This window comes from Dermacentor andersoni, chromosome 9 (genome assembly GCF_023375885.2).
Source record: "Dermacentor andersoni chromosome 9, qqDerAnde1_hic_scaffold, whole genome shotgun sequence".
Classification (NCBI taxonomy): Eukaryota; Metazoa; Arthropoda; class Arachnida; order Ixodida; family Ixodidae; genus Dermacentor; species Dermacentor andersoni.
The window spans coordinates 6307498-6333615 of NC_092822.1; the positions used below are offsets into that span (position 1 = coordinate 6307498).

The 26118-nt window shown below is 46.7% G+C and overlaps 2 protein-coding genes across 4 annotated transcripts in view; one reads left to right on the top strand and one right to left on the bottom strand.

Moving 5' to 3' along the window:
- Window positions 1–20680, bottom strand: part of LOC126526927 (chorion peroxidase-like) — a 111082-nt gene extending 90402 nt beyond the window's left edge. For 2 of the 3 annotated variants that reach the window (XM_055068444.1, XM_072284426.1), the window contains exon 1: window positions 20587–20679. In XM_055068444.1, the coding sequence (XP_054924419.1) occupies window positions 20587–20654 (68 nt within the window). In that variant the 5' untranslated portion in view covers window positions 20655–20679. Of the gene's footprint in view, window positions 1–20586 lie in introns of all 3 variants that reach the window. The other variant, XM_072284425.1, reaches the window with a different exon arrangement.
- The window catches only part of LOC126526928 (salivary peroxidase/catechol oxidase-like), a 92564-nt gene continuing 74061 nt past the window's right edge, over window positions 7616–26118 (top strand). The window contains exon 1 of the mRNA XM_050174634.3: window positions 7616–8531. Coding sequence (XP_050030591.1) covers window positions 8515–8531 — 17 coding nt within the window. The 5' untranslated portion in view covers window positions 7616–8514. The remainder of the gene's footprint in view (window positions 8532–26118) is intronic.

Below are 26118 nucleotides of genomic sequence, written 5' to 3' on the forward strand. Positions count from 1 at the left end.
CCAAGTTACCAAGTTTCAGCACGGTTTTCGTAAGCAATATTCTTGCTAAACTCGGTTCCTATCATTTATCCATAATGTTGTTCTACCATTGAATAATAGAATACTAGTTGATTGTATATTCTTGGAAATTGCAAAAGTCTTTGACAAGGTGTCCAACCAACTGTTGCACTTTAAACTTGGCACAATAAAACATCGACCCGAAAATCCTGAAGTAGACAGAATGCTTCCTGACTAACCGCACTCCATATGTAATTGTTAATAATTGTTGTAAGGAAATAAGAGGGAGACGGTCTGCTTAGTCCGCCATTTTAATGAACTTCCTCTTCTTCTATTCTCGCACCCCAAGTCTCAGTCGTCGTCTTTCTTATCTCCACGGAGTGAGTGAGTGAAAACCTTTATTGAGTCTTTCAAGAGTTTCGCGGTTACCAGGTCTCCGTCGTCTTCATCTTCTTGGCGCTGGCGACTTGAGACTTCTCTTCAGCAAGGGTGGGCCCCTATTCCAAGGCTCCACTGAGTCGTGCTGCATCGCTCGCGTGCTGCACCAGGGCCCTTTGGGCCGTGAGCTCGCTGCTGGTGAGCCGACTCTCCCATTGCTCCGCACTCGGGTGTTCGTGTTTGTGGAATGCTTTGTTGCGTTCGCACTCCCAGGTGATGTGGTAGAGTGTAGGTGTGGCACCGCACCAAGGGCAGGTGGCCCTGTATTGTATCGGAAACATCCTATTGAGCACGTGTAAGTTGGGGAAGGAGTTTGTTAGTAGTCTGCGCCAGCGGGTCGCTTCCTCCTTTGTGAGGGCTTTGTGTGGTGGCGGATATGTAATTCTAGTTCCTCTATATAAGTTCAGAGTCTCTGTGTATCCCCCCTCGCAAGCCTGTAGGTGGGTCTCCGGGGCATTAGACCGTCCTGCTCGGAACGCTTCGCGTCGAGCTAGGCTGTCTGCCCTTTCGTTCCCCCCTATGCCTAAATGACCCGGGATCTAGATTAGTTTGTGCCTGGGCTTTTCCTTCTCGGCGGAGGTGGCTCCGCTGAGTATTCTGAGGGCAGCTTTGCTGATTCTGCCCCTCGTGTAGTTCCTGCACGCCTCTTTTGAGTCCGTCAGTATGTTGAGAGATCGGCCTGTTCTATAACCTTCCACTGCCGCCAGCGCTACGGCAATCTCCTCGGCCTCCGCTGTGCCAGCGACCTTTGCCGTGGCATACGTGATCGGGTTTCTTTCCTTGTTAACCACTACCGTCGCGGCCACGCGTTCTCTTCCGTGTGGATATACGGCGGCGTCCGTGTATACTGTATTGTCTAGCTGGGCTAGCGTTCTCTCAACGTATTCGGCCCTAGCTTTTCGCCTGTTTTCGTGTAGGTTGAAATCCATATTTTTTGGCAGTGGTCCCACATTAATGGTTTTCCTGAAGTGGTGCGGTACGTCCGCGTATCTGTCTGTCAGTCCGCTCGTATCCCGACCCAACCTCCTCAGGAGCGCTCGTCCCGTAGGGGTGCCTCTGAGTCTCGCGGTTTGCGTACCCAGCAGAGCCTCGGCGAGCTCGCTGAAGGTGTTGCTGATGCCCAGCTGGAGCAACTTCTCGTTCGACGTGTTTCTGGGTAGACGCACAGCCGTCTTGTACGCCTTCCTGAGGATGGTGTCTGCTTGCTCTCTTTCTGCCTCGGAGGTTCCGCATCAGGCACTTGACACTCTCCGCGGCTTTGATTGTCTCCCCTCCTGGGGTAATATGGAATCACGTTGCTGATGGCGCTACATTTAATCTTGTCCCCTGGTGCTTCGAAATAGATGGCCATCAGAACGTCTAGTTGCTTCACTGTTTTGATCACCATGTAGGGGCCGGTGAATGAACACTTAGAGCCGTCCTGTCCTTTGCGTACAAAGACTAAGTGCCCTGGTTCAATGTCTGGAATTTTATACCGATGTTCGGAGCCGTAACAATTATTCATTGATAGCTTGTACTGACGCTGTTGTTCTTTTGTATTGTCACGTTCTTGTAGAATTACCTTGCCCGCTACTCGCAAGAGATGATCCGCCGGTAGCCATGGGCTGGTTCCACAGGCAGCAAAATGAGGTGTGCACCCAAGGCCAGCCGTATAGGTGCGGTTGTGATGCTGGACAGCAGGTTCCAGAGCGCATTTTCATCCGCCAGGGAAGTTCGGATATAATCTTATGTATGTTTTCAAATCGCGGATCAATCGCTCGGCCAGAGCATTACCCTCAGAATAGCACGGTGTCGTGAATCGCAGGGTGATCCCCTCTGCCCAAGCTCTTAGCCTTTCGCTTCTGAATGCTGGACCGTTGTCGGTGACAATAACTTTAGTATTCTTAAACGTTTCCCGTTGCATCAGCGAAATCACAGCGTTGGAGTCTTCATTTAATTCCTGGTTTGTCCAGCTGCCATTCGTGTACATTGGTCAATAGCAAGCAGAAAAGCTTGCGTCTTACGCGCTCCGTCCCCTTTCTTTTTAAGATCGGCAAAGTCTAGGGGCACAACTTCAAATGGCACGTTGGAGTACACAGGTATGGTCATTTCTTTTCCTTTAGGCCTATATTTTGCTTTTCACGGAGGTTCCACATCAGGCACTTCACAATTGTTAATCGCACCCTTGTGCAGTTAAATATGGCGTTCCTCAAGGTTAAGTACAAGGCCAGTTACTCCTTTTAATGTATGTTAATGACCTTCGAGATAGCCTTAACTCTTCTATAAGGTTATTTGCTGACGACTGCCTCCTACACCCTAGTATAACCAATACAAATGATAACTACCTCTTTAAACCAATCTTGACTATATTTAGCTGGTGTAGTAGGTGGCTAATGATCCTTAATTCAACCAAGTGTAAAAGCGTGACGATCTCGAGTTCTTCAAACTATTCTGAACCTTTTGACTAGAATACTAATGGAACCAAACTCGAGTACGTCAGTGTATATAAAAAACATTGGTATTTATATAACCAACAATTGGTCGTGGTGCTGTCACATAACTTACATCACTAACAATGCTAATTGTACTTTGGGTGCCTACCCCGACATCTTTTCCAAGCACCCGCACGCCCTAAATTAATGCTTTATCAAACATTAATACGTCCAAAGTTTGAATACGCTTCAGCCAAATGCGACCCAACTCACACTATGCTAATTGCTATATTAGAATTCGTTCAGAACCGATCAGCTCGTTTTATTTTTTATACTTATGATCGCACTACTGACATCACAATGAAGTCAGCTTTAGGCCTCCCACACTTGGTAACCAGAAGAATTTCGCGTCTTTCACTTTTACAGTGGAGCTGTTAGAAACTGCCGGGTTTGTCTTGACGAGCGCAGCTTCGCCGAGCTGGGGGAGACAGAGCCGAGAGAGAGTGAAAGCAGAGTATAAAAATAGCATCGCTCAGCATAGCGACGCGGTGAGGATGGGTGGCGCCTAGCGGGGGACGCGGTCCGGACGCGTGCATCGATCCTCCTGCGGCGCGCGAGGCGTGGGGGTCAGGCGAGGGAGCGTTCTTCGCCTGCGGCGCCTAGGATGCCTCGACGTCCTCATCTCCCGCCGCTCCGTGCAGAGTGGAGGCAACCGCGGGGTCTACTACGGCGAAGGCCACACGAATCGCGGACGCCGTAGTTGACGCCTCTGGCGGACGCCGTGGGGACGCGTTGCCGGCGCTCGTGTGTCTTGTGTGCTGTTTGACACTACTTTACTGCCCTTCACCCATCCCCACTGCTCTCTGGTGTTTGCGACAGCAGAGCCACGCATACTTTCTTTACAACGAAGCTGCATATGGCAGGGCATTTTCGTAGTCCGCGAATAACCCGCGAACTAGCTCGTTGGCGCCCCTCGGCGCAGCCGTGCGAACGCGCTCGTGCCCCTGCGCTGCAGAGAGCAGCACAAGTCGCAGGTCGCCGTCAGCGCCGCGCGGACAGTTCGTTCTAAAGAAAAGAACGCAAAAAGACTTCGCCGTGAAGACACTCTAGTGCGTGCTGCTGAGAATGCGGCCCGACAGGTTCGCCGCTGAGACGCTGCGTGTTGCCGAAACTGCGGCTCGGCAGCTTCGCCGCGAAGACCCTCAAAAGGCGAGCCACTTGATGGTCTTTGCATCGACGGCGCTAAAGACGACGTCACCAAGCCGACGCAAACCAAGATGGGTCACTGCGTGACGAATTGCACAGACCCAAGCAATGTCGCCTTGACACAATCGTGCAACGTTGCTTTGCACTGTTCGATCAGCCCCAGCGATTTGCCATCTCGCAACGCACGTTCTCTGGCTGCACACAGGCTTGACGCCACGCACGACTACCTCTTAAAGAAAAGAAAAAGAAGATTAGGGAGATGTATAAAAAATCATGAGCCACTCTGTGAAAGTCCGCGATCGGGCCGGCAGACTTGATCTGTCAGTCCCGTCGTGGGATTAGCCAGGTGCGCGTTTTATCGCGCTTTGCAGGGCCAAATAAAAGTTTATTCACTCACTCACTCACTCTGTGAAAGTGGATGACCAGCAAAGCTGCTTCGCGCACGACACAGAGGTGACATAAAATTTTCAACAAAGGTATGAACATATTTACTGTCCTGATTGGTGGCCATCGTGACGATAGGTATGCACATACATTCTCGTATCACCTGTGTTATTAAATGCGTCCGTCACGTAAGACAATGAATGGCTCATATTCCCTTAAGCAATGGTTCATACCACCGTAAATAAAAAGAAATTTAACGCAGCCTCCCCATTACGACGATAGAAGAGAAATAAAATTCTACGCTGGAATGATGAGCGGCAACGGAGCCAGCTGTGGAAGAAGACGACGACCAAGAACGCGGGAGCACAGGCACGAGCGCGTTCGAGCGGTTGCGCCGAGGAGCGATCAGCGAGCCGGCTGTGGAGGAGACAACTGCAGCCATTGCTGATGATGACAGGTATTTTCGATGATGACGACGATAGTTTCCTCTTGCCAATGAATTGTTCATACGCCCTTAGGCAATGAGCGGCCACGGAGCTAATTGTGGAAGCAGGCGACGACGACGAGCGCGTGGGCGCCGAGGGGCGCCAACGAGCTAGTGCGCGGGTTGTTCGCGCACGACTGCCCTATCCATGTAGAGCTTCGCAGCAAAAATCCTAAAATTGAAAACATGTATGGCAAATTGATTAAATCAAGCAGGCTAGTTAACTGTTTGTCACGGCCTCCTTTCGAAGGGAATGCCAATAAGTCATCATTATAATTATCATATTCGTAATCGTTATCATCACTATTTGCGTAGCATCATGTCACTTGTGACGCGATGTGAGCTGCGCGCCGCATAGTGTCGACGCGTAGCAGTTGCATGCAGCAGTCGCGTGCTGCATGGTTCAACTAAACCAGGCTAGGTGACCATTTGTCACCGCCTCATTTCAAAAGGGGTAGATCATCGTCATCAACAACGTAGTGCCACGTTCCACGGGTCAATGGATGTGACACAGGTAATTCTACGCTATACAATGCTAATTCCATAGATATTAGGAAATTTATGCTCCATATTAATTTGGAATAATCCTCCCATTCCTTGGCCAATCCCCCATCGTGGGTAGGAGCCACACGTGTGACAGGCTACAACAACAACAATGTGCGCCGCGTACCCTCGATACCTGTGTCGGCGTCATGGCGCCTCCCCGCAAGGTACGAACGCCCTCTAGTGCGTGCTGCCGGAAACACGGCTCCCGTCGAGGCGCTCCTCTGTAGCTGACGCCGTGAGTGCGCTACGCTTTCCGCGCAGGCCCGTAACCTTTTTTTCCCTCCTCTCTTTTCTGTCCACGTTCTTCCAAAGTGCTTGTCTACCCCTCTATACTATTTGCAGCCCAGTGGTATGCAGGCTAATATGGCGCCGGCCTCGCTTTTAAATTAAAAGCTTTCTCTCTCTCTGTGGTATACTGCGCATGGCACGTGAGTGTGCCGCATATGAAAAGTTCGCCACTGCTACACAGCCTTCCCAGAAACGTCAGTTGCTTGCCACTGCGACGAGACAGACACAGTTGTACGATACGTGTCTCCACTGACGATCTATCCTTCTAATTAGCCAACATAGGACATCTGAGTATGGTGTATAAAGGCATAGAGACCTTTTCTGCGCCTAGCAATGCGCACTTAATGCAACAAACACTCTTAACAGGTTCAAATTAGACGAAATATATGGCTTAACCTTTGTTAACTTCAGCCAAGTAATAGCGATTCACGTTCAGGAAAGCCAATTGTCAGGCGTATTACACAAACAGCAAGATATTGTGTCATCGGTCTCCGCAAATTTTTTACTGGGATTAAAGTGAACGTGAAGAGTCCTAAGAGGTCAAACTATCCGCAGTCATCCATTACAGGACCTAACGTAGTCGCCGTATACTTTTCGGGCATTAAAGTCAACCAGTCAAAGTATCTGATCTTATGTTCTACAAATCAAACAGGCAATGTGCTTTCGTGGTTTTAGCCCCCTCCTCTTCTCGATATTGTGAAGCAATCGATTGCGAAATGCGAAAAAAATGTATATGACGAAGCCATCGCCTACAAGGGGCAGACGCAAACAACCATGGAAACGGAATGAGTTTTCATACAAGGTTCTAATGTTAAATATAAATGATGCCCTCTTTTTTTAAGATAACGATATTTCAAATAAGTTCAGTGACTCTGCGCGGTGGTTCAGTGGCCATTACGTTTTGCTTGAGACCACAAGGTAACGGGTTTGACTCCCTACCGTGGTGGCCTCGTTCAGAGAGGGGTGCAAACTGTCGCTATCGGCGCAAGTCATAGTAACCCATGTTGAGCAAATTAATCCGGACCATCCCCTGCTGCGTTTCTCATAGCCTCTGGGGCGTTGAACCGCAATCACCAATCAACCTCTTGGTGTTTTATGAAAGTATCGGCCCACCAGCATCACGCGACGGCTAAAATGATGTAGGCTTTCTTTTTTCCCAATTGGAGGTCATCATCATCATCATCATCATCATCATCATTCTTATTAGGCTATTTTAAGTTGGCTGCAGTGCCTCTTCTACCAACCTGAAATTACCCCTGTCGTGTGTCAGGCGATTCCACATATCCTGTACCTGCGAATTTCCTTCTTTCATTGTCTACCGTCTACGACCGCGTTGCCTTTCCCTTGGTATCCCTATAGTAACTATAATAGATCATCGCTCATTGCCCTACGCATTACGGTTCATTTTTTTTCTTTTCTTTTTCTGGAGGGGAGTGAGCGGCAAGGGGCTACCTCGCGGCATAGAAAAAAAAATCTCGAAATAGAACTTACGCGCATCACGCACCCTGTGCAAGTACATTTCTTCATCTTAATTTCAATTAGAATATCGGCGACCCAATGTGCTGCCCAAAGGTCTTTTCCTGCCTCTTACTTGTGCCAATCAGTGTTAGTTCTATCGCATGTGTCGCGGTTTCTGGCTTCCTCTCAAGCTCTTTTGTTTGCGTCCAGGTTTCCACCCCATTTATTGTATTAATGTACACATTTAGCTTCAAGGGTATCGCTAAAGTTTCCGCTAATGACTTGGTAATGTCTGCCGAACGCTTTCCAATCTATTTTTACTCTTATGTAGATGTCGCTTTTATAATGCCGATTTCTTGGGTCTAATTGGCTTAGATAAACGTATTGTTGCACAAGAATTCTACAGGCTGATTGCCAACTACAAAATTTCATTCTCTTGACAGGCTATTGAACAATACCTTAATCTTTCGCATCATAATCATCAAGCTATCGTATATCCACTATCGGACGAACACTTCTCCCATCGATATTCAATTACCCCTGTCTTGCGAAAGCTCCACGTTCTTCTGCGTGTGAGTCTCAAAGCACGCTCTTCAATTTTGTCGGCTGAGGCACTCAATCATTCGTTGCAAGTCACCTCCAGAGTTGCTGATGGGAACTGCACGCTGCGGTTTTGTTTCCATCTTTGATGCCGACACCTAACCTTTCCCGGCCTAATAGCTTGAATACCTTTTTTTTTTTTTTAACCTTGCAGGAATAGCATCGGAGAGGGCGCGCCTCCTTGCCTTTCTCGATCGGTGCTCTTTTGTTTTTCTTGTGGAGTATTACGGTCGCTGTGGACTCCTTACGGATATTTGGTATGATATTCACGTTAGCTTCCTGCGCTTTGTAACCACGTAGCACCCAAAAGTCTTGCTTCCGCGCAAAGCTGACCGCATAAAACGGAAGCTGAAAAAACGCATCGACAGTTTTCGACCGTCCCGTTACATCGCAGCTCGCCACTTGCCCTCGAGTGTGCAATAGATAAGTCACAGCCCACCGGATGGTGCACACACCTTTTACGACGTGCATCGTGTACAGCAGCCACTACTCACCCCCTCTCAATATCCCTGTTATTTTAGATGCGTAGCCGCTCACACTTCCGCTACGTTGTAACCTTCAGCGATCGTGAAAAAAAAAGGTAAAAAAGAACAACAAAGAAAGCACCCAGCGTAGCATAAAAGTCGCAGGCGTATCGAAATTCAGCTCACCATACGAGGAGGTGCGAACATTGCGAGCACACGCACGCCCACACGAGCAGCGATGGAGGTCCCCTGGCGGTGAGAGTAGCTTAAGAAATCGTAGGCGCTTTCGATACTGTTGTGTCCCATGCAATGGAATGGTTGAACTCTCTTAATGCTTTACACTGAATTAGTTTTCCGTCGGATTTATCGCCCTTAATTTATTGCATTTGAATGTGGCCTCCAAAAGGACAATCTACTCGTTTCCTACCAAACTGGGTGACGGAAAAGAATGATAGCGTTTTCAAAAATGAACATCATGCGCTTGCGTATTTCTTAAAACTAAGAATAAGTACTTGGTTCAGTGAATCACACCTTTTTGTAAAACGTGAAACAATGTCGTCAACTGGCTTTTTTCGATGTTGCCTAACCAACACCGTAGACATCTTCTGTACCTCCCTCGCAGTGAGATGTTTTGTCATGTGGAGCCACACGTGTTCCTGTGTTTGCACGTTTCTTTAATCATTATTCTTTTTCAATGAAGACGTAAATCTACATCAAGAGCGTATCATGTGATTGCTCATGAAAGACAGACATGCTCTCCTTCATCTATTACAATACCAAAATTTACGATATGCTTGATATGATCGCATGGAATTTTGAATTGAATTGAGTTCTGGGGTTTTACGTGCCAAAACCACGAATTTATTATGAGGCTTGCCGTAGTGGGAGACTCCGGATTAATTTTGACCCCCAGGGGATCTGTTGTGTGCCCCCAAGGCGCGGGACTCGGGCGTTTTTACATTTCGCCCCCATCGATATGCAGCTGCCGCGGCCGGGATTGCATGCCTCGGCTGGGACTTGATACCGCGACCTCTTGCTTAGCAGCGCAACACCCTAGCCGCTAAGCCACCACGGCGGGTCACATGGAATTTTGCATATACTAAACGTGCGTAACTTTTGCATAACTAAACCGGGTCCATTTAATTCCGCGTGGTGATATTTCCGAAATATCACAAAAGAAAGTTCACAATGTTGAATCATCCAGCTTACAGCTTTATTACTTCGGCATGAAACAGATATCACAGTTCTCTCATTTTCATCTACGAGTTTTGGGAAGACTAAATCGGAGAACATTTGTCTGCTCTCTCTAGTACTTTTTTTTTTATTTCAGGAGGATTTGTTTCGAAAGGTATCGTAGATGCGCGTTATAAGATGAGATATCTACTCTTAATGTGGTCTTAGAGTTAGTAAGTTCGTTCTTGAATGTTTTCAAAACTTGTTTTGAAGCTGATTGGCAGTTTCGTAGTACGCTTTAGTCGTTAATCAAAAGCGTTCTCTTAGGTGAGTTGCCAGAATTCATGTTTTGCTGTTCAATGTAGCAATTTTATTACAGCCGGTTTAGCAGTTAACCTTCTGCTTTTCATATATTTATGAATGAGAAGAAACGGTGTCAGCCCTGAACTAGACTGGCCGACTTTTTTTTTTTTTTTTCAAGCAGTAGCTCTGCGGCCGGAGCTCCTGCCCGGAAAACAATCCTGGCGAGTTTTGCTCCGGCTTTGCTTGCCCCGACCTTGCATAGATAATAACTTTCGTCGAGGCGACGGTTGTGAGTTTCGAGTGCGTTCCTCCGGTTTCTGGGTAAACGTGCACACAGTTTCCTTCATCGGATCTGAGAGCCAGTTGAGGCAGAACAAAAGACAGGGACGCTATTTTTCTTTTGAGAAATAAACACGATGGGCAATGGTCTCGCATGCGTATGAATAAATGAAATATCAACGGCTAAGTCGTGGATGGTACGTGCTGTAGAAAAGCAGCCAACACGACATGTTCTTTGTCTTGCACATCAAAAAACATAAACGAAGACGCGGGACAACTTTTCGCAGTGACGGCGCACTTGCGCTTAGGTTGCGCCGTCTTTGTTTGAGAGGAAACTAGAAAAATTTTCGTGAGTTTCCCCCATATTGATGCCGAAACTAATCTCATAAAGCAAAAAATTATTGTGCAAATTTTTAGGCGTGCAAAAATACTCGCTTCATAACTGTCACTCGCTGCAGGAAGCTGGAATACTAGCGAAGGGTTTACATTCCAATATACTGGGACTTCGATAAATAAGAATTGTAACATTAGAAAAATGTAGCTGTATTATTATGCTCTTTTCTGCCTCTGACGGAAAGCTGCGGCCTAAGAGTCTTAAAAAATACGCACCCGAGCTGCTGTTGTTAAACTGACCGATGTACGTGTATCGCCTACATTTCGCCCCTCATCCTCTCCGGATTCGATGCCACTCGTTGCTGGGTGGTGCAGCTCGGGCACTGCTCCCCTGTGGATCGTTCAGTGCACTAACCGTTCTTTAAGTACGCTCGCAACTAGTCTTGTAGGCAGCTAAGCACCCAGAAGCAATTCCACCGATTACTACTGCACCGACGTGTTATTTTTACAGCGAAGCTTTCCATGCAACTAGAATCGCTCGGAAACGTTATATGCGAGTTGTCACGGTTTTATTATATATATATATATATATATAAATTATTCGCAAAGTCTATATTTTGGAAAAGTGTGGGAATTACGAGGCACAATGGGCAGACAAATTTTGAAATATATTTATCAATTAGAAATTAAGGGTATTAAACACTCGTTTCCGGTCCGCTTGAAGATTTTATAAGAAACGCTTAAAAATTTTCCCTCTTCCGTGGAAGCACCATAAACGGCCGAAATTATCTATAGAAAGGAAGTAGGAGCCGTTGCATTGGTGACGCTTACCAATAGTTCGATATGTCTAGGAAAACTATGTGCTTTGAAAATAATTATGCAATACTCGTGTTCTCGCAATTTGTATACTTTATACACGCATTTGCTATTCCCTAGTCTTCTTGGTGGTGAGCTGTGCGAAGCACGGTGTTCATAGTCCGCAGAATTAGGAATCGTGTTGATGAAGGACACAGGTTTCATCACGGCGGCTTCATTATAGCCTTTATCGGGAGTTATTCAAACGTTCCGTAGTGCCATACACTGCCGCAATCCGGTATATTTCCCACAGTCGTAAAACAACTGCACAAGACGCCAACTTCAAATTCAATTAAAGCAAGGAAAATGTTAAGTATAATATGTGGCGAAATGTTTGTGTTCTTGGCTTACATAGAAGGGTCGCAAAGAATTATTGAACACCCGTTGTTTCCTTGTCTTTATGTGCCATACCAGGTTTGTAGTTTCTTCGGTGTCCACGGTGAACCAGACGAGGCACCTTGCTTACATTTCGAGAAAATAGGGGATAGGTTGTGACTGAAGTGTACTCGGAGTACGTGGGTTAAGTGCGATATTTGCAATAAATTACGTATGCTCCAGAGCCTGAAGAGGGTGTTTTAAGAGCGGCGCAATATTTTTCCCGTCATCATGGCATCACTACATGTGCCACAAAGGTCGAAATTTAAGAAGATTGGGCGGACTGTTATGGCAAATCAGTATGCGAAGTTTCATCTGTGTGGATTAAATACAAGTTCTTCAAAAAAATAAAAAATATAAAAGAAATTAAGCAATCGTTTGCTAGTGTCATGCTGCCATTATCAACTGCGTTTCTCAATGTCCCGAAGGAAACCTTGGCTTCACAAACTTTATATTTAACAGAAATGAGGCTCATCTTAAGTGCATTGTGTGCAGTCATTTTAATGTTACCGGCTTAATAAGGAACCTTCCACTTATTTAATGAAACTCCTTCTTTTTTCACTCTCTCTGCTTTATGTGATATTTGCGCCTGGTGTCCTCAGGGAACTAAACGAGGCACCTTGCTTTTGTTAGGTGAAAGTTAGCCTCACGTGATGGGTGAGTTGTGGGCGAAGTTCGACGTAGATAGGTTTATTACGGTTTTTGCAATAAATTAGGTTGAACGTGGGCATTATGAGCGGTGAAAAACATAGCCCGCTGCCTTCACATAACTAAAAACGCCACCGAGGTCAAATTTGGCGTACATGTGCAGAAACACTATGGTTAATTAGTGTGTGGAACGAAATTCCTGTGAATTGAGTATAACATTCCTAAACGATGCCTTTAAAATGTGCTCGAAGGCGTTACGTGAACTTTTCGCGCGATGTTTCCAAGTGTCCAGAGGGAGTTTTACGTGGCACAAAGTTTACATTTAGCGAAAACAAGGAACGCGTTACGGGCCATGTGTAAGCAAAATTGCAAATATTTACCCTAATAATGCCCTTTTCAATACGTTGCGTAATCAAGCACTCCAGAGCAGACCTGACATGGCTTTTACGGGTAGCGCAAAATTTAGCCCACTGCTGTAACGTAACTACATATGCCACTGAGACCGAGCTTAGCAAAATGAGCGGACTGCTGCGGTAAATCAGTGTACTAATTTAAATGCGTGTGGGTTCAATACAGCTTTTGCAAAAATAAATTCGATGAAATGTTCGCAAGTGTCACGTTGCCGTTATCAGCTGCGCTTCACAATGTCCCGAAAGAACTCCGCACTACAGAACGTCTACATTTCAAAGAAGAGGGCATCGTAAGGGCGATGAGCCCCGAAGTTTGTACTTGCGGGCTCAATTAGGAGCGTCACAAATAATACTCGCTCTTCCGGTTATTAATCCATGGGCCGTACGACGTTCACCCAGTGTCCTCGGTGGACTAACCGTTACTCTTTGGCGAAACTGAGGGTTAGCTGAAAGAAGTTTGAAGTGGATTGGTTTATTACGGTGTGGGAAGCCTGAGTTCGGTCGTCCGGGTCACTAATTTGTGGGTGCGAAGAGGTAGCCGCCGTAGCCGCGGTTTATTTAGGCCGGCCACTCAGCGTGCAACTCGGGAGCGGCCGCCGCTCGGGTCGAGCTGGCTTGCTCGCTTGGGGCGCTTTTACCCGCGACGGGGGGACGGAAAAGCACATCCGGGTGAAGTTGGTGGTAACTAACGAATAGATTCACGTGGCAGATACATAAATAAAAACATTTGTAATTATATGTACACGGCAAATATTCTGTTTTTTTTGGGGGGGGGGGCGCAGTATTAGAATAATTTCAAACACACGATTAGCGATTTAATGATCTATTCAATTATTGAGTTCGAGAAGTAACATGGTAGCCTTCTTGCGTCACAGCCGCAAATGGCCGCGCGGATAATTCCCGCGGCCGAAGCCCAAATGAAGAAGCCCCGAAAGAGAGCATATTTTGAATAGATAAATAAATGCCCAATATTCGGAATGAAAATTCTAATTTCTTCCTCTAATTTCTAGATCGACGGCACGCTAGTAGAAAGTGATCAATGTTTTCGGTTTCCTGACAGGTGGGATTCAGAGGGGGCGGTGCCAGATTGCACTTGTATAGGTAAATAATTAATCGTTATGGAGATTTGTAATTTACGTGTGGGACATCATTTATAGTCCCATGAGAAAGACAAATAATTAAATTCAGACGTCTAGATTTTTATACTTGTGGAATCTTGGAAAAGAGAAAATTTTCTAAACCTAGTCGCAATGTGACATAAGGCGAAACAGGCGTAACGGACATAGCTGGTCCATCAAGAGACATCCGCGCAACTGTGTCTGCCGTTTCATTTAAGAATATACCACGATGGCCTGGAAATCATACCAACCGCAACCGGCTTAAGTTTGAAGGGATTAATGATTTAAATGTGTTGGCTACAGTAATGTCTGAAGTTGAAGTGAGTGATGTGCATACCGACAGTGGATCAGTCACTATAACCGCTGTTGAATAATTTGAAGAAAGTTTTCGAATAGCCAAGATAACGACTGATAGTTCAGCCAGAAATATGGGTGTGAAATCCGGAAGGCGTAATGCATATGACCAGGATAGGGACTCGGAGAAAATACCCACACTCGCTTTCGCCTCACTCATTGACGTATCAGTCTGCGATCACATGATCTATTTCCAATTGCGTTAGATGATCTTGTAGCATACCATTTCAATATGTAGTGGGCAGGAGTTTGGCATTCCATGGAAATAAAAAAAATTACATTATGGGGTTTAACGTGCCAAAGCCACTTTCTGATTATGAGGCACACCGTAGTGGAGGAGTCCGGAAATTTCGACCACCTGGGGTTCTTTAACGTGTACCTAAATCTAAGTACATGGGTGTTTTCGCATTTCTCCCCCATCGAAATGTGGCCGCCGTGGCCCGGATTCGATCCCGCGACCTCGTGCTCAGCAGCCCAACACCATAGCCACTGAGCAACCACGGCGGGTCGATGGAAATATATCATCAAATTCAATCTTCATATTATGCAAGGGCTCGTCTGGACATATTATCTCGCGTACATTAATGTTTACTGGATCTAGCTCAGCTTGTATAAGCAAACCCTCAGGTCCATGCAAACGGGACCAATGCTCATCGAAAAATGTCCTCATTTCCCGAATGAATACAAATTGTGATTGTGTCAAAAAACATTCATAAATGTTTCAAAACCTCTTTACCGTTAGAATGCGGAGTCGGCAGGGAAGAGTAGGCAGTCGTGTTTCTTGATATAGAACATTGTTAGCTACAAATTTTGGTAAACGAGGTAATTCTGGAGAGCCTCCCGCTCTAGAAAAACCAGGGGGTTAATTTTGTATGTTGGCCCACCAGACAATAGCACGCTGCTAAAGTCCAGTACCGGTCCAACGTACAGACAATAAATCATTATTAGAGTATCCCTGCGTAGCCCAACGTGATGTCGGCCAAGTCTGCTTATCATGCCAACAGCGCATGCTGCCCTAGATTCAACATGATCAATGTGATTTCCCCAGGTCAGTTTTGCGTCGTATATTATACCTAGATATTTGATGAAATCAACTTGCGGAATTATTTCCTGATGGTATTTGAGAGAGATATTAACTGGTACATTCAATGGAAACAGAATCAATGAACTTTTGTTGACATTAAGCAACATTCGGATATACGCAAACCAAGCTTCAAGCGTTCCTAAGTATGATTGCAGTGTTCTTTGTAATGAGTGAATATCACTAGCAGATGCGAAGAATGACATGCCGTCTGCATATATATACATGTACATTATCGCACAATGGAATTTAGCTTAACAACGTGTTAAACAAAATAGGGAGCTCCTGGGGAACTCCTCTTGATTGGTTATATTTCTTCGTCCACAAGCCACGTTGAGAACAATAAAATTTTCTATCCTTTAAATATTCATACATCCAACTCGCGCTATTTAAAACGTTAAGGAGTATGGCATGCTCTACGCTGTCGTATGCTGTAGATAAATCAAGGCTCACTAAAGCCGCACGCATTGCCGCCTGTGTCGAGCAAGCTCAATGCTTCCCTCTGCGTGGACATGTGCGCGCCATATCCAGGTCTAAATCCAATGTGACATGGACTTAATAATGTAGTATCACATAAAAATTTCATGATACGAATTTGCAATACCTCTTGCATTTATTTCATAACATTCGAAGTTAGTGCGATTGGCCTTACATTATGTATATTCATTCCCGCTCCTTGCTTCCTAAGCGCGGGCGTCATTTTTGCGAGTTTCCAGTCAGGCGGTATCCATGCGTTCATGAGGGAGTAATTAAATATATTGGAGATGTCTTGCGGGGAGAGGTCGAACAATATTTTCGACATGCCTGATGTAACGCCACCTGGACCCGGAGCTGTGCCAGGGAGCAGCCGAACAACGTGCTGAAGCTCTTCCATTGTTTCCTCTACGAAATCATCCCCTGGCAGAGACCCTACGAAGTTTACCTGCAGCTGAGTTGTAAAGCGCTGTTCTAAATATTTAGCAATTTTATCTAATGATCCTAACAATTCTTTTGGCGACAGAACAACTGAGTCATTATTTATGGTTACTGGAACAGCCTTCCGAGAGCGTAGAAACCTAAGCACTGCTTTTTTATGCCGCTTTTCGATAAAAAAATCATACCGTTTCTTATAATATGTATCCTTCGCTAATGAAACTGTTCTTTTAAACATAGCAGCAGCATACTTATAGTTACTCCAATTAGTAGGGCACTGATTGAAAATAAGTTTCTTCCACACAGCTTTTCGGCGCCCATAATCTCGTGCGCAATCACTATTCCACCATGGACAATCAGTGCTCCCTTTTGTTGATGTGACTACAAATTCAAAATTTTTAATGGTACCTTTCAATATTGCACAAAGGCTCGTCGCTTTAATATCTCTTTCCATACTCGTCAAAGAAGACACAGTTGACAGTAAATTATGTTTAAATTTGGATAGTCCACAAGAGTCTGCGCATGTTCATTTAAAGATATCAGGGGGTTGTTAATATCAGTGACAATCGGGCGGTGGTCACTACTGGCGGCGGCATCGACCACAGCCCAATTAGAGATAGAGACGCCTGAGGCAGCAAATGTCAAATCTAGGCCAGATCGCCACTGCGAACGCACAAAAGTGGCAACTTTAGCATTCAAACATGTGAAATTGCTGGCATTAGTCCAATCCCTCAAGCGTTTTCCAGATGTGTCAGTGAGGAATCCCCATGACACATGATGTGAGTCGGAGTCTCCCGCAAACAACATGTTCTTTTTGCAGTAGGCCACGCGACATCAAGCGAGCGTACGTCTTGCACCCCAGCGGGAAAGATTGAGTTAATTATAGAGAGCGAGGCGCAACCCGGAATAGTTATTTCTATTAAGATTTCACAATAAGGTGATAGAGTATAATGTGAAATTTTCGCTTTATGACAGAATTTAGACGAAATTGAAAAAGCTAATCCACCACCTCGGGAAGGTCTATCCAATCGAAAACACTTGTGGTCGTTTAAATGAAAGTCTTGGTCAGCGGACAAAGGAGTTTCTTGTAATAGTATAACGTCTGGAGATTATTAGATTAAATACAATAAATCTGTAGCTGCAGAAAGTAATCATCGGCAGTTCCACTGGGGTATTCTTACGCACCCTATGTTGACGGTAGACAAGCAGCCGCAACTGCTTGGTCCAGCGTACTGTTTTTCAGAAAGTGAGTCCCCGTAAGTGATTCTTTCGCACACTTTTTTCTTTTACACTTGGGAGAATTACGCAGTTTGCTGTTAGGCGATCTTGTGCGTTGAAGAACTAGAGTGTCCACATCCACATCTCGATTGCCTAGAGAGTCTGAATCAGAATGGCATTCATGATCAACCTAATGTGAAGTCCAAGGTCTTGCTAAATCCTCGCTGTTAGAGGGAAGATCTGTCTCACACTCAGGTGACTTTGTAAACAAGGCGGCCGAATTTTGTACGCTGTTTGTTATTATTGCTAGCGCGTTCTATTCTCGCGCTGCCTGCGCGTAAGGCCGTCTTCATTCGTCGGCCGCTTTGGAGGCGACACTCGCGCCGACGACTTCTGCCACAAATCGCGAGCGCTCCGAAGCGTGGCGAGTGGTTTAAGATTGAACTTGGCAAGAATAGACGGGGTGGCTATGGCAAATCTGTATGCGAAGGTAAATGCGCGAGGTATAAATGCCTAATTTCCAAATGAGTTCAGCCCGTGTTCATACGGTGCATACGGCCGCTGTCAGCTACAATTCCCAATAACTCGGGATATCTCCACTTAGTAGCAAGTTAATGTTTGCTGAAAAAAGGGCAGATATTCAGAGCAATGTCTGCACAAATTTTAACGTTTCTGGCCTGATCAAAATAGTTAGAAATGATTGGACCATCATTTTCTTTTTTCTTTTTCTTATACGACGTTCATAGTAGGTTTTCCCGGTCTCCTTCATGAACTACAAAATTCACCTTGTTTATATCTGTTTAAAAATAAAGCTGAGGTGTAAACGAAGGGCCAAATGCATAGAAAAAGAACGGCTGGAGCAGTGTAGGTAGAGGAAGGATATGTGCCGACTGTGTTTTAGGTGTGCTTTATGGGAACGCAAAAGCTGCTCGCCTGATGGGAACTGTAAAGGCTAACGAGATCACATTGAGTGAAAACGGGAGGGGGGGGGGGGGGACATTAAGCGCAGTGTTCCCGCAAAGTAAAATGTGTGCGGAGGAATTACTGCGTGTGCAAAATTTGTAAACCGATTGCGCAAATACGTTATATGCTGGCAAAGCTTCTAACAGACTAGTGATATACCGAAACGTTCTTTTTTTTTTTTTACATTGAACGTATTAGCCTTACGTGGGTCGCGATATTTCGCGGCGGCGTCCTCACGGGGAAAAAAAGCAAGAATTGCGTACACTCTTTTGTATCACGCATACAACATACAACACAACATTCGTTTCAATAAAAAATAAGCGCAAAACAAGCATCCAAACCACGTAATTGATGAATAGGCGTGCTTGCTAACACCGCGAAACAAGTAGCACTCCCCGCATACATTTGTCGGTAAATATCACAGTTGCGCAAGCTGCTGCGGCGACGGCAGCTTGGGACGGGGGGGGGGGGGGGTGATGAGGAGGAGGGGCAGTGACGTCGCTAGCCTTTTATATATAAAGGAACCTGCCTAGCAGCTAATTTTATTGTTGTTACAGCACTGCTACGAGTGCGTAACGCCTAGTTATGACTCCCGAGGAGCAGCGTGAAAACGAGGAGTGGCACTGGGACCAGCGGTGCCGTGCAGCCGCTGGTCGTATTGCGTGGAATTCCAGCACGAAGTCGGCCACATTCTCCCGCGGTTGAATAATGCGCCGGTGGAGGCATTGAGCAGCAGAACACTGCACACCCGCCTCAGCAGCTGCAGCAATGGTTTTCAACAACTTCGCTGGACATCCAATTTCGCTGGGCCATGGTGCATGCGAGTCAATCTTTTTTTTTACAGGAAACTGAAAATTTATTGTGGCTTCTAGAAAGACAGAGCTTCGCTGGAAATCCGGTTGTGATTCTGCAAGGTCACGCAAGTCTGTTAGATTCTTGTACTAAATAAGAAGATAAACTAGACACAGGTTTTCTGCATTTTTTTTTCAAACCTAATCTATTCGTTGTTGATATGGATAGAAATTTCACTCGCCGTGGCGCCCTTTTTTCCGGCGGAAGTCCGAGTAACGTGGTGCCACAGGCTATGACGCAGAACAACACTAACGGACATGCATCCGACGTCTGTTCTGGAGATGTGCGACCCTGTCATGGCTATTTAGCGTCACGTTTCTGCATCCACCGTGGCTCCAGATTTCCCTCTTGAAGAACACTGCCTAACTCCTCTAACTTAATTGGCTAAATGTTATTATTACGTGATCATGCGCCTTTGAGGTGTACATGCGTGTAATCTTCATGGTGAACAGTGAGTACAACAGCATACATTTGCGTCATCAAGAGCATTGTTGCGAACTTCGACATAATCCAAAGTGGCAAATATGGTCGTTTCCATTCGTCTTTGATGTTTTGCTCTATGCGGTAAATACGATGTGTGTAGGAGGTTTGTGGGATGGCGGCCACAAGTAGGCTAGGAAGATGCTCTCACCGCTAGATAAAAGATGGTTTTCGACATTTACAGAAGTCCTATCATATCGCCTACCTTCTACAAGCGAGGCGCTGTCTATTAGTGCACGACACCCTTGCCTGTTCATTATAATTTCGCAAATATATTACAATTGTGTGCTTATTATACAATCTTACAAATCTGTGACGACTTCTGGGTTTCTAGTTCATAAAACTTGAACGAGCGACCATTACTTGATAATTTTATGTTATTTTTCAGCTATAACCTGAGTTTTTGTAGGCGTTCTAGAGGGTGTCCTGGGATAATTTTCGTCTCATCGAGGCCTCAGGCCCCTGGAATGTGCTGCACCCAAAACCAACACAAGAATCTTGCCCAGTTCTGCTCCGACCAGAATTGATACCTCCGCCGTTGAGAAAGGAATCCGTGAACGCGTGCTTTGCAGTAGAGTACAACGGTCGCACAACTACCTTAGCAGAGGTCCAAGAAATCTTCCCGGGAGCATGGTTGAAGATATGGAACTAAAACACGGCACGTAACAGAAGAGACAGGAAGATGCAAGCGAGCAAGTGTACGCGAAAGTACGCGCCTTATGAAAGCACGTGCTCGTACATGTCTATTCTTTTGCAACCTGCGTTTCAGTTAAACTTTCACTGTGTTTCCGCACCAGCTGGAAAACAACCATTCTATGTAATTCACAATGAGACAAAATGCTGCAATAGCCGCTAATAAAAAATTAGAACCTAGATTGTCAAGAATTTTAAATTTCTGTAAACGCCTTAACGTTCATGCGTAGAGAAATTCGCAGTGGCGGTAGTTGTCTACAAACCACGAGGACGAAAGTAGTCTTCGCTGTGTTGATGACAGCGCACCAGTCATTGCACGATGCCGCAGCATGATTCATAGTAACAGTGCCGAATTCGGACATTCTTTATAGCTTGGCATGAGTACGGAAAACAGCTGAACAATGTCACCACCAAGGACTCTTTTTTTTTTGTAATCACTATACACAAAAAAAAAATTTGTAGCGAAAGTGAAACCGTGTATGATGGATAGAGCTGTTAGTTCGCAGATATGAGTGGTTGGCATCAAGCCACTGTGCCTATAAGTTTACCGAGTAAAACAGGCAATGGAAGAAGTTATGTACCCGTTGAATACTGCACTTATCTCTAAAGGTCACGTCGGCTAATGTGCCTGCGCCGTCAGGACAACGGACTCTCAAAAACAAAGTGGCCTAAGCTCACAACAAACTGCATTTATGGTCAGAAAGGTCGATTTGGTGAACTTTCAACAACTATCAAGCCATCATGTTGACGTATTGCAGACGAACAAGCAAGACACACTTTCATGGCTGTATGGCCGCAGTAAAGCTAAGAGAATTGCGGGAGGTACGGAAGGTCGTTTTTTTGTCTCTTTCTATTTAGCAGAACAATTTCATCGCTGTTATGACTTCAGTGTTTTTAGTGCGTTTGCTTTTATCCCACGTAGAACTGCTGGATGCTGCTGCCCGCGGTTGCGATTGTGAGCAGTGACAGTTGACACCGCAGAACCCTTCGTTCGTGAGAAGTAATGACAGTGTGCGACCGACGCTAAATAACTTGTTAAACTTGACAAAACGACGAAGCTTTCTTTTTCCTTTTTCTTGTGCGTGTGTTGTGGCAGTTAAATGTGCTTTGCAGTTTGCGCTGCCTTATACCTTGAAATCTGAGAGGGTCACAGTCATGGTTGTGTTCGTGTCCATAAAGACGATCCTCAGTATTGAAACCACATTTAAAAAATTCATAATGCCATACTTGTTCTATACCGTTACGTTAACCTTTTTGCAGCCTTTTCAGCGTTCATTTTATGTCATAGTGAAAATGTCTCCCGCTTGTTGACACCCGTCGCGAATACATGGGCTGACTTATCCGAACGACAAGGTGATTGACTGCGTAGACTTTGTTTGTTGTTTCTGTAGCGCGAGCCATGGTAGCTCCGTGAATATGGTGTTGTGAATTAATGGTAGAAACTCTGGGGAAGGGGTTTGTGTTTGAATTTACGTGTAACTGAATTAGGTTTTCTCGTATATTCAAACTACGATCCGACGCTATCATGTCTCTAGCGGGAAGGCCTGCTGGGCCTATGAACCCAGAGGCGACAAGGCGCCACTGCCATTCCAGTCGGCGCCTTCAAAAATGGTGAAGAGAGCACGTGCGCTTGAAAAATTGTGCCGTGCTGTGGAACAAAGTTTTCGTCGACAGGTTGACCGCCTTACTGGGACTGGTTACCCGTCACACCTTCTTGTGTCTGTTGCGGAACGAATGAGCAAGAACGTATAACTGGAGCGTGTCAATGGCGAGCAAAGTGGCGAGAACACAAAAACGAAAGAAAAGCGAAGGACCGTGGTCCTGCCGTACGTGCACAACATGTGTCACCGCATGAGAAAGTTTGTGCGCAAAGCTGGAGTTAACGTTGCGCTTACTGCCCCGGAAAAAGTGAAAAGCCACTGGCGACGCGTCAATGCAGAAGAACCGATAAAGCAGCAAGGGTACACGATAAATCACAAGAGCCGTTGTGAGGATTTGCACAAAAGCCGTGGTGTATTCTATACTTTGAAATGTAGGAACATGTATATAGGGCAAGCCGGAAGATGCACAAACGAAACACTAAAGGAACATAAACTTAGCGTCGAGCAGGCGAACAGTAACCTAGGTTTCCACGTCAGGAATTGACCCTCTAAAGCTTGTGCCACAGAATTCAGACGCTGTCAAGTGCTGAAAAAAACACAATGACCAGCTGGTTTGGAAGATAATTGAAACAGCCGAGATTGCCTGGACTTCGTGACCAATTTGCTAGCACGCCGCCCTTGTTACTAACAAAAAAGGAACTTGAGCTTTTGCATGTACAAGCATTATTTTGAGTAAAAATTTCAAAAAAACATTGTTGAAAGTCAGCGCTTGTGGTGTCGTCTTTTCGTCTCGTGTCCCGTCTACGTTTTGCGCTGTAAACACTAGCATGTCTGTAGGTTGTGTGTAAGTACTATATTACAATTTTTCTGATACATTTTACTTTGAGAAATTCAACAATTCTGTAGCTTCTTAGTGCTACACGGAGGGATTCGTGGTTGGGTATGCGTAGTTCGGAATAATTTTTCGCGAAAAGATAGTCGACGCTCGACGCTGGACACAGCATATTCTGCGACACATCCGGGACCATTAAGGATATCGCATTAAGAAATAATCATCGCCAATTTTTATGAAACTTTTATAGGATACCCACCCAGGACTGGTAAATGTAGTGCTGCAAAACATGTTGCGTTATCTTATTTTAAGTGAGAAAATCTAGACTATTTAAAACTCATGTATGGTCATACCGACGCGGGGGGCTCACCGGTAAACACGAACACATTTCTCTCGATGAGCGCGGAAACTCTCTGTCAAAATTCTGGAGTGAGGAACCGTGCCAGCAGCAGCGAGCGAATTGACCTTTGTGCATCTATCGCTTCAACGCGAACGAAATGTCGAAAGCACAGCGCTTACGAAGCTACCGGCACTACGCGCACTCTGAAAACATCGCAGATTGCTTTGAAGATGAGGCCAGCGCGGACGCGCACTTTGACCACGTCGCAGATCGCTTTCAAAATACGGCCCATACGAAGCCCGCACGGCCGCCACCGGGCAATGCCCCCCGCCCTCGCCTCACCCCCGTGCCTCTAGCGTGCGAAAGCAGAGGGTGCGCTTCCGGCCCGCCTTGCTTGATCGCGTACGCGAGATTAAGCCCCCTGAGCCGCGTTCGCTGGTTCAAGCTTGCACGCTTTCTTCGGACATATGGCATACGGTGCGCCGCGACGATTTTATCGACCTTGGACTTTATACGGACCCTCACGGCGACAGCGACGCCGACGGCAGAAATGCGCCTGGAGTGTCCATATAATTTCTAGGGCAACAAAACAATCTAGACCCGTTTTGCGATTGTCTTTATATGAACAAACACAGCTGGTTCATCCACTGCAGAGGCGCCATCTCGCTTTACGACTAGGCTTGTGCCCCATTCATGTACACGGGGAGCATTACAGATGAATTGATTAATAACTTTATTGGGGCCCCTCGGTGCGCATGATTAGCGCGCAGCGGGCCGCTCCCACGTCGGGACAGAGAGGTCATGCCCCTCCGCCACGTCGCAGGCCCGATGGACAGCCCAGAGCTGTGCGTCAAGGTCCGAGCTGCGTAGAGCTCGATCCCACTCTTCCTTGGTGGTCCTGGCCCCCGGCGCCAGAGGGCAACCCCAGAGCATGTGGGCAAGGCTAGCTATATCTGTACAAAAGCGACACTCATTGTGAGGGTGCGCGTCCGGAAAGATTTTGTGCAGAAAGGCTGGGCATGGGTAGGTGCCCGTCTCAAGCCGCCTGTACGTGACTTCTTGTGCTTTATTAAGTGCTTTGTGCGGTAGCGGCATGGTTCTCTTGACTAACATATAGTGCTGGGTGAGATCGTTGTGACGAGGGGGTCGCGCTCGTCCATCCTGCCGAGAGGGAATCCGGGATCGCACGGTGGGTTAGGTCTCGTGCGGCCTCGTGTGCCGTCTCGTTGAGGTTAGGGAGCGGCCCCTCCAATGGTCCCATGTGTGCCATGTGTCCCATGTAGTGTGGGGTGAGGTGTTGAGTGCCAGGCAATCTGGCGACGGTCAGGGATATGCTCCATGTTCCGAACGACAGAATTGCCCTCTTGGAGTCCCAGTATACCAAGCTCTTACCATCTTCTAGGAACGCAAGGCTGATGGCCGCCTGCTCGGTCTCCTGAGGACTATCAGTGCGGACCGTGCACGCATTGATGACCGTGCCATCTTTGTTTACCACCACCGCTACATAGTCTCGTCTGCCAGGATATTTCGCTGCGACCGTAAAGCAGCATGCTTTCCCGGAGGCGGCTGCCTGTCGGAGGAGTGCTTTGGCTCGAGCAAGTCTTCTGTCGATGTTGTGCTCGGGGTTCATATTTCTGGGCAGGGGGGCTCGCCTGATATTTTTCATCTGCACGGGTGTTAGTTAGCCCGTGGCTGTTACACTCGATCTCTCGAGGCGCGACGCCGATTTCTCGTAGGATCCATCTGCCCGCAGGTGCGCTGGACAGCGTGGTGATCAGTGCCCGTTCCTGTGCCCCTGCAATCTCGCTCAGCGTGTTCTACATGCATAATGCGTCCATACCTCCATGCTCGTGTGCATGGGTAGACTCATGGCTCTCTTGGCGACCTTACGCAGGAGCGTTTCAAGCTTATCTCTCTTTACTTTTGACCAATTGTGCATGGCCGCGACGGACACGAAATGACTTATTATGAAGGCCTGTGCCAGCCTAAGCAGGTTGTCCTCCTTGAGCCCGTGATGCTGGTCGGCAACTTGTCTCAGTAGGCGTGTGGCGTTCTCGGCCTTCGTGGTGAGCTTAGCGACTGCGATGGTGTTCGAGCCATTCGCCTCTATTCTGATGCCCAACATCTTGATGTGACCGACCACCGGAATCGTGTTGCCTTCAGCGGTGTACAGGCAGACGCATGGGTCGGCGCCTGTGTCCCATCCCTTCGGTTTGGGCCTTCGTCTTTTGAGCCTATATAGCAGTAGCTCAGACTTGCTCAGCGAGCACCGCAGGCCTGTTGGTTTGAAGAACACCTGAGTGGTTCGGATCGCACTTTGTAAAGTGTGCTCGATTTGTCCTTCGCTCCCCTGTGCCACCCACATGGTCACGTCATCTGCATAGATGGTATGTTGGAGGTTCTCGATTCGAGTCAGTTGCCTGGACAGTCCTATCGTTGCCAGGTTGAAGAGGGTAGGGGATATCACCGAGCCCTTCGGGGTACCCCTGTCGCCCAGTTCGACTGGCTCCGACTGCAGGGAGCCGACTCGTAGCGAGGCCTGCCGTCCCCTCAGGAAGTCACGGATGTAGTCATGGAGACGTTGACCAAGTCCGAGTGTTGAGATTTGTTGTAGAATGAAGGAGTGCCGGATGTTATCAAAGGCCTTTTCTAGGTCTAGGCCTAGGATGGCCTTGACGGCTCTTGTTGTGCTGTCTAGTATCTGGCTTTTGACCAGCTCCATAGCGTCTTGCGTCGCCAGCCCCTGACGAAAGCCAATTATATTGTGAGGATCTATGTCATTGTCTTCCAGGTTAGGCTTCATACGGTTAAGCAGCGCACGCTCCATGGCCTTACCCACGCATGACGTAAGCGAGATTGGACGCAGATTGTACATGCTGAGAAGTTTGCCAGGTTTCAGTATTAAGACCGTTTTGGCCGTCTTCCATTCTGTGGGACCTTTGCCTGAACGCCACGTCTCATTAACTATCGCGGTGAGCTGTTCCGCGCCGTCCTCGTACAGTTTGTGGAGGGCCTTGTTGGT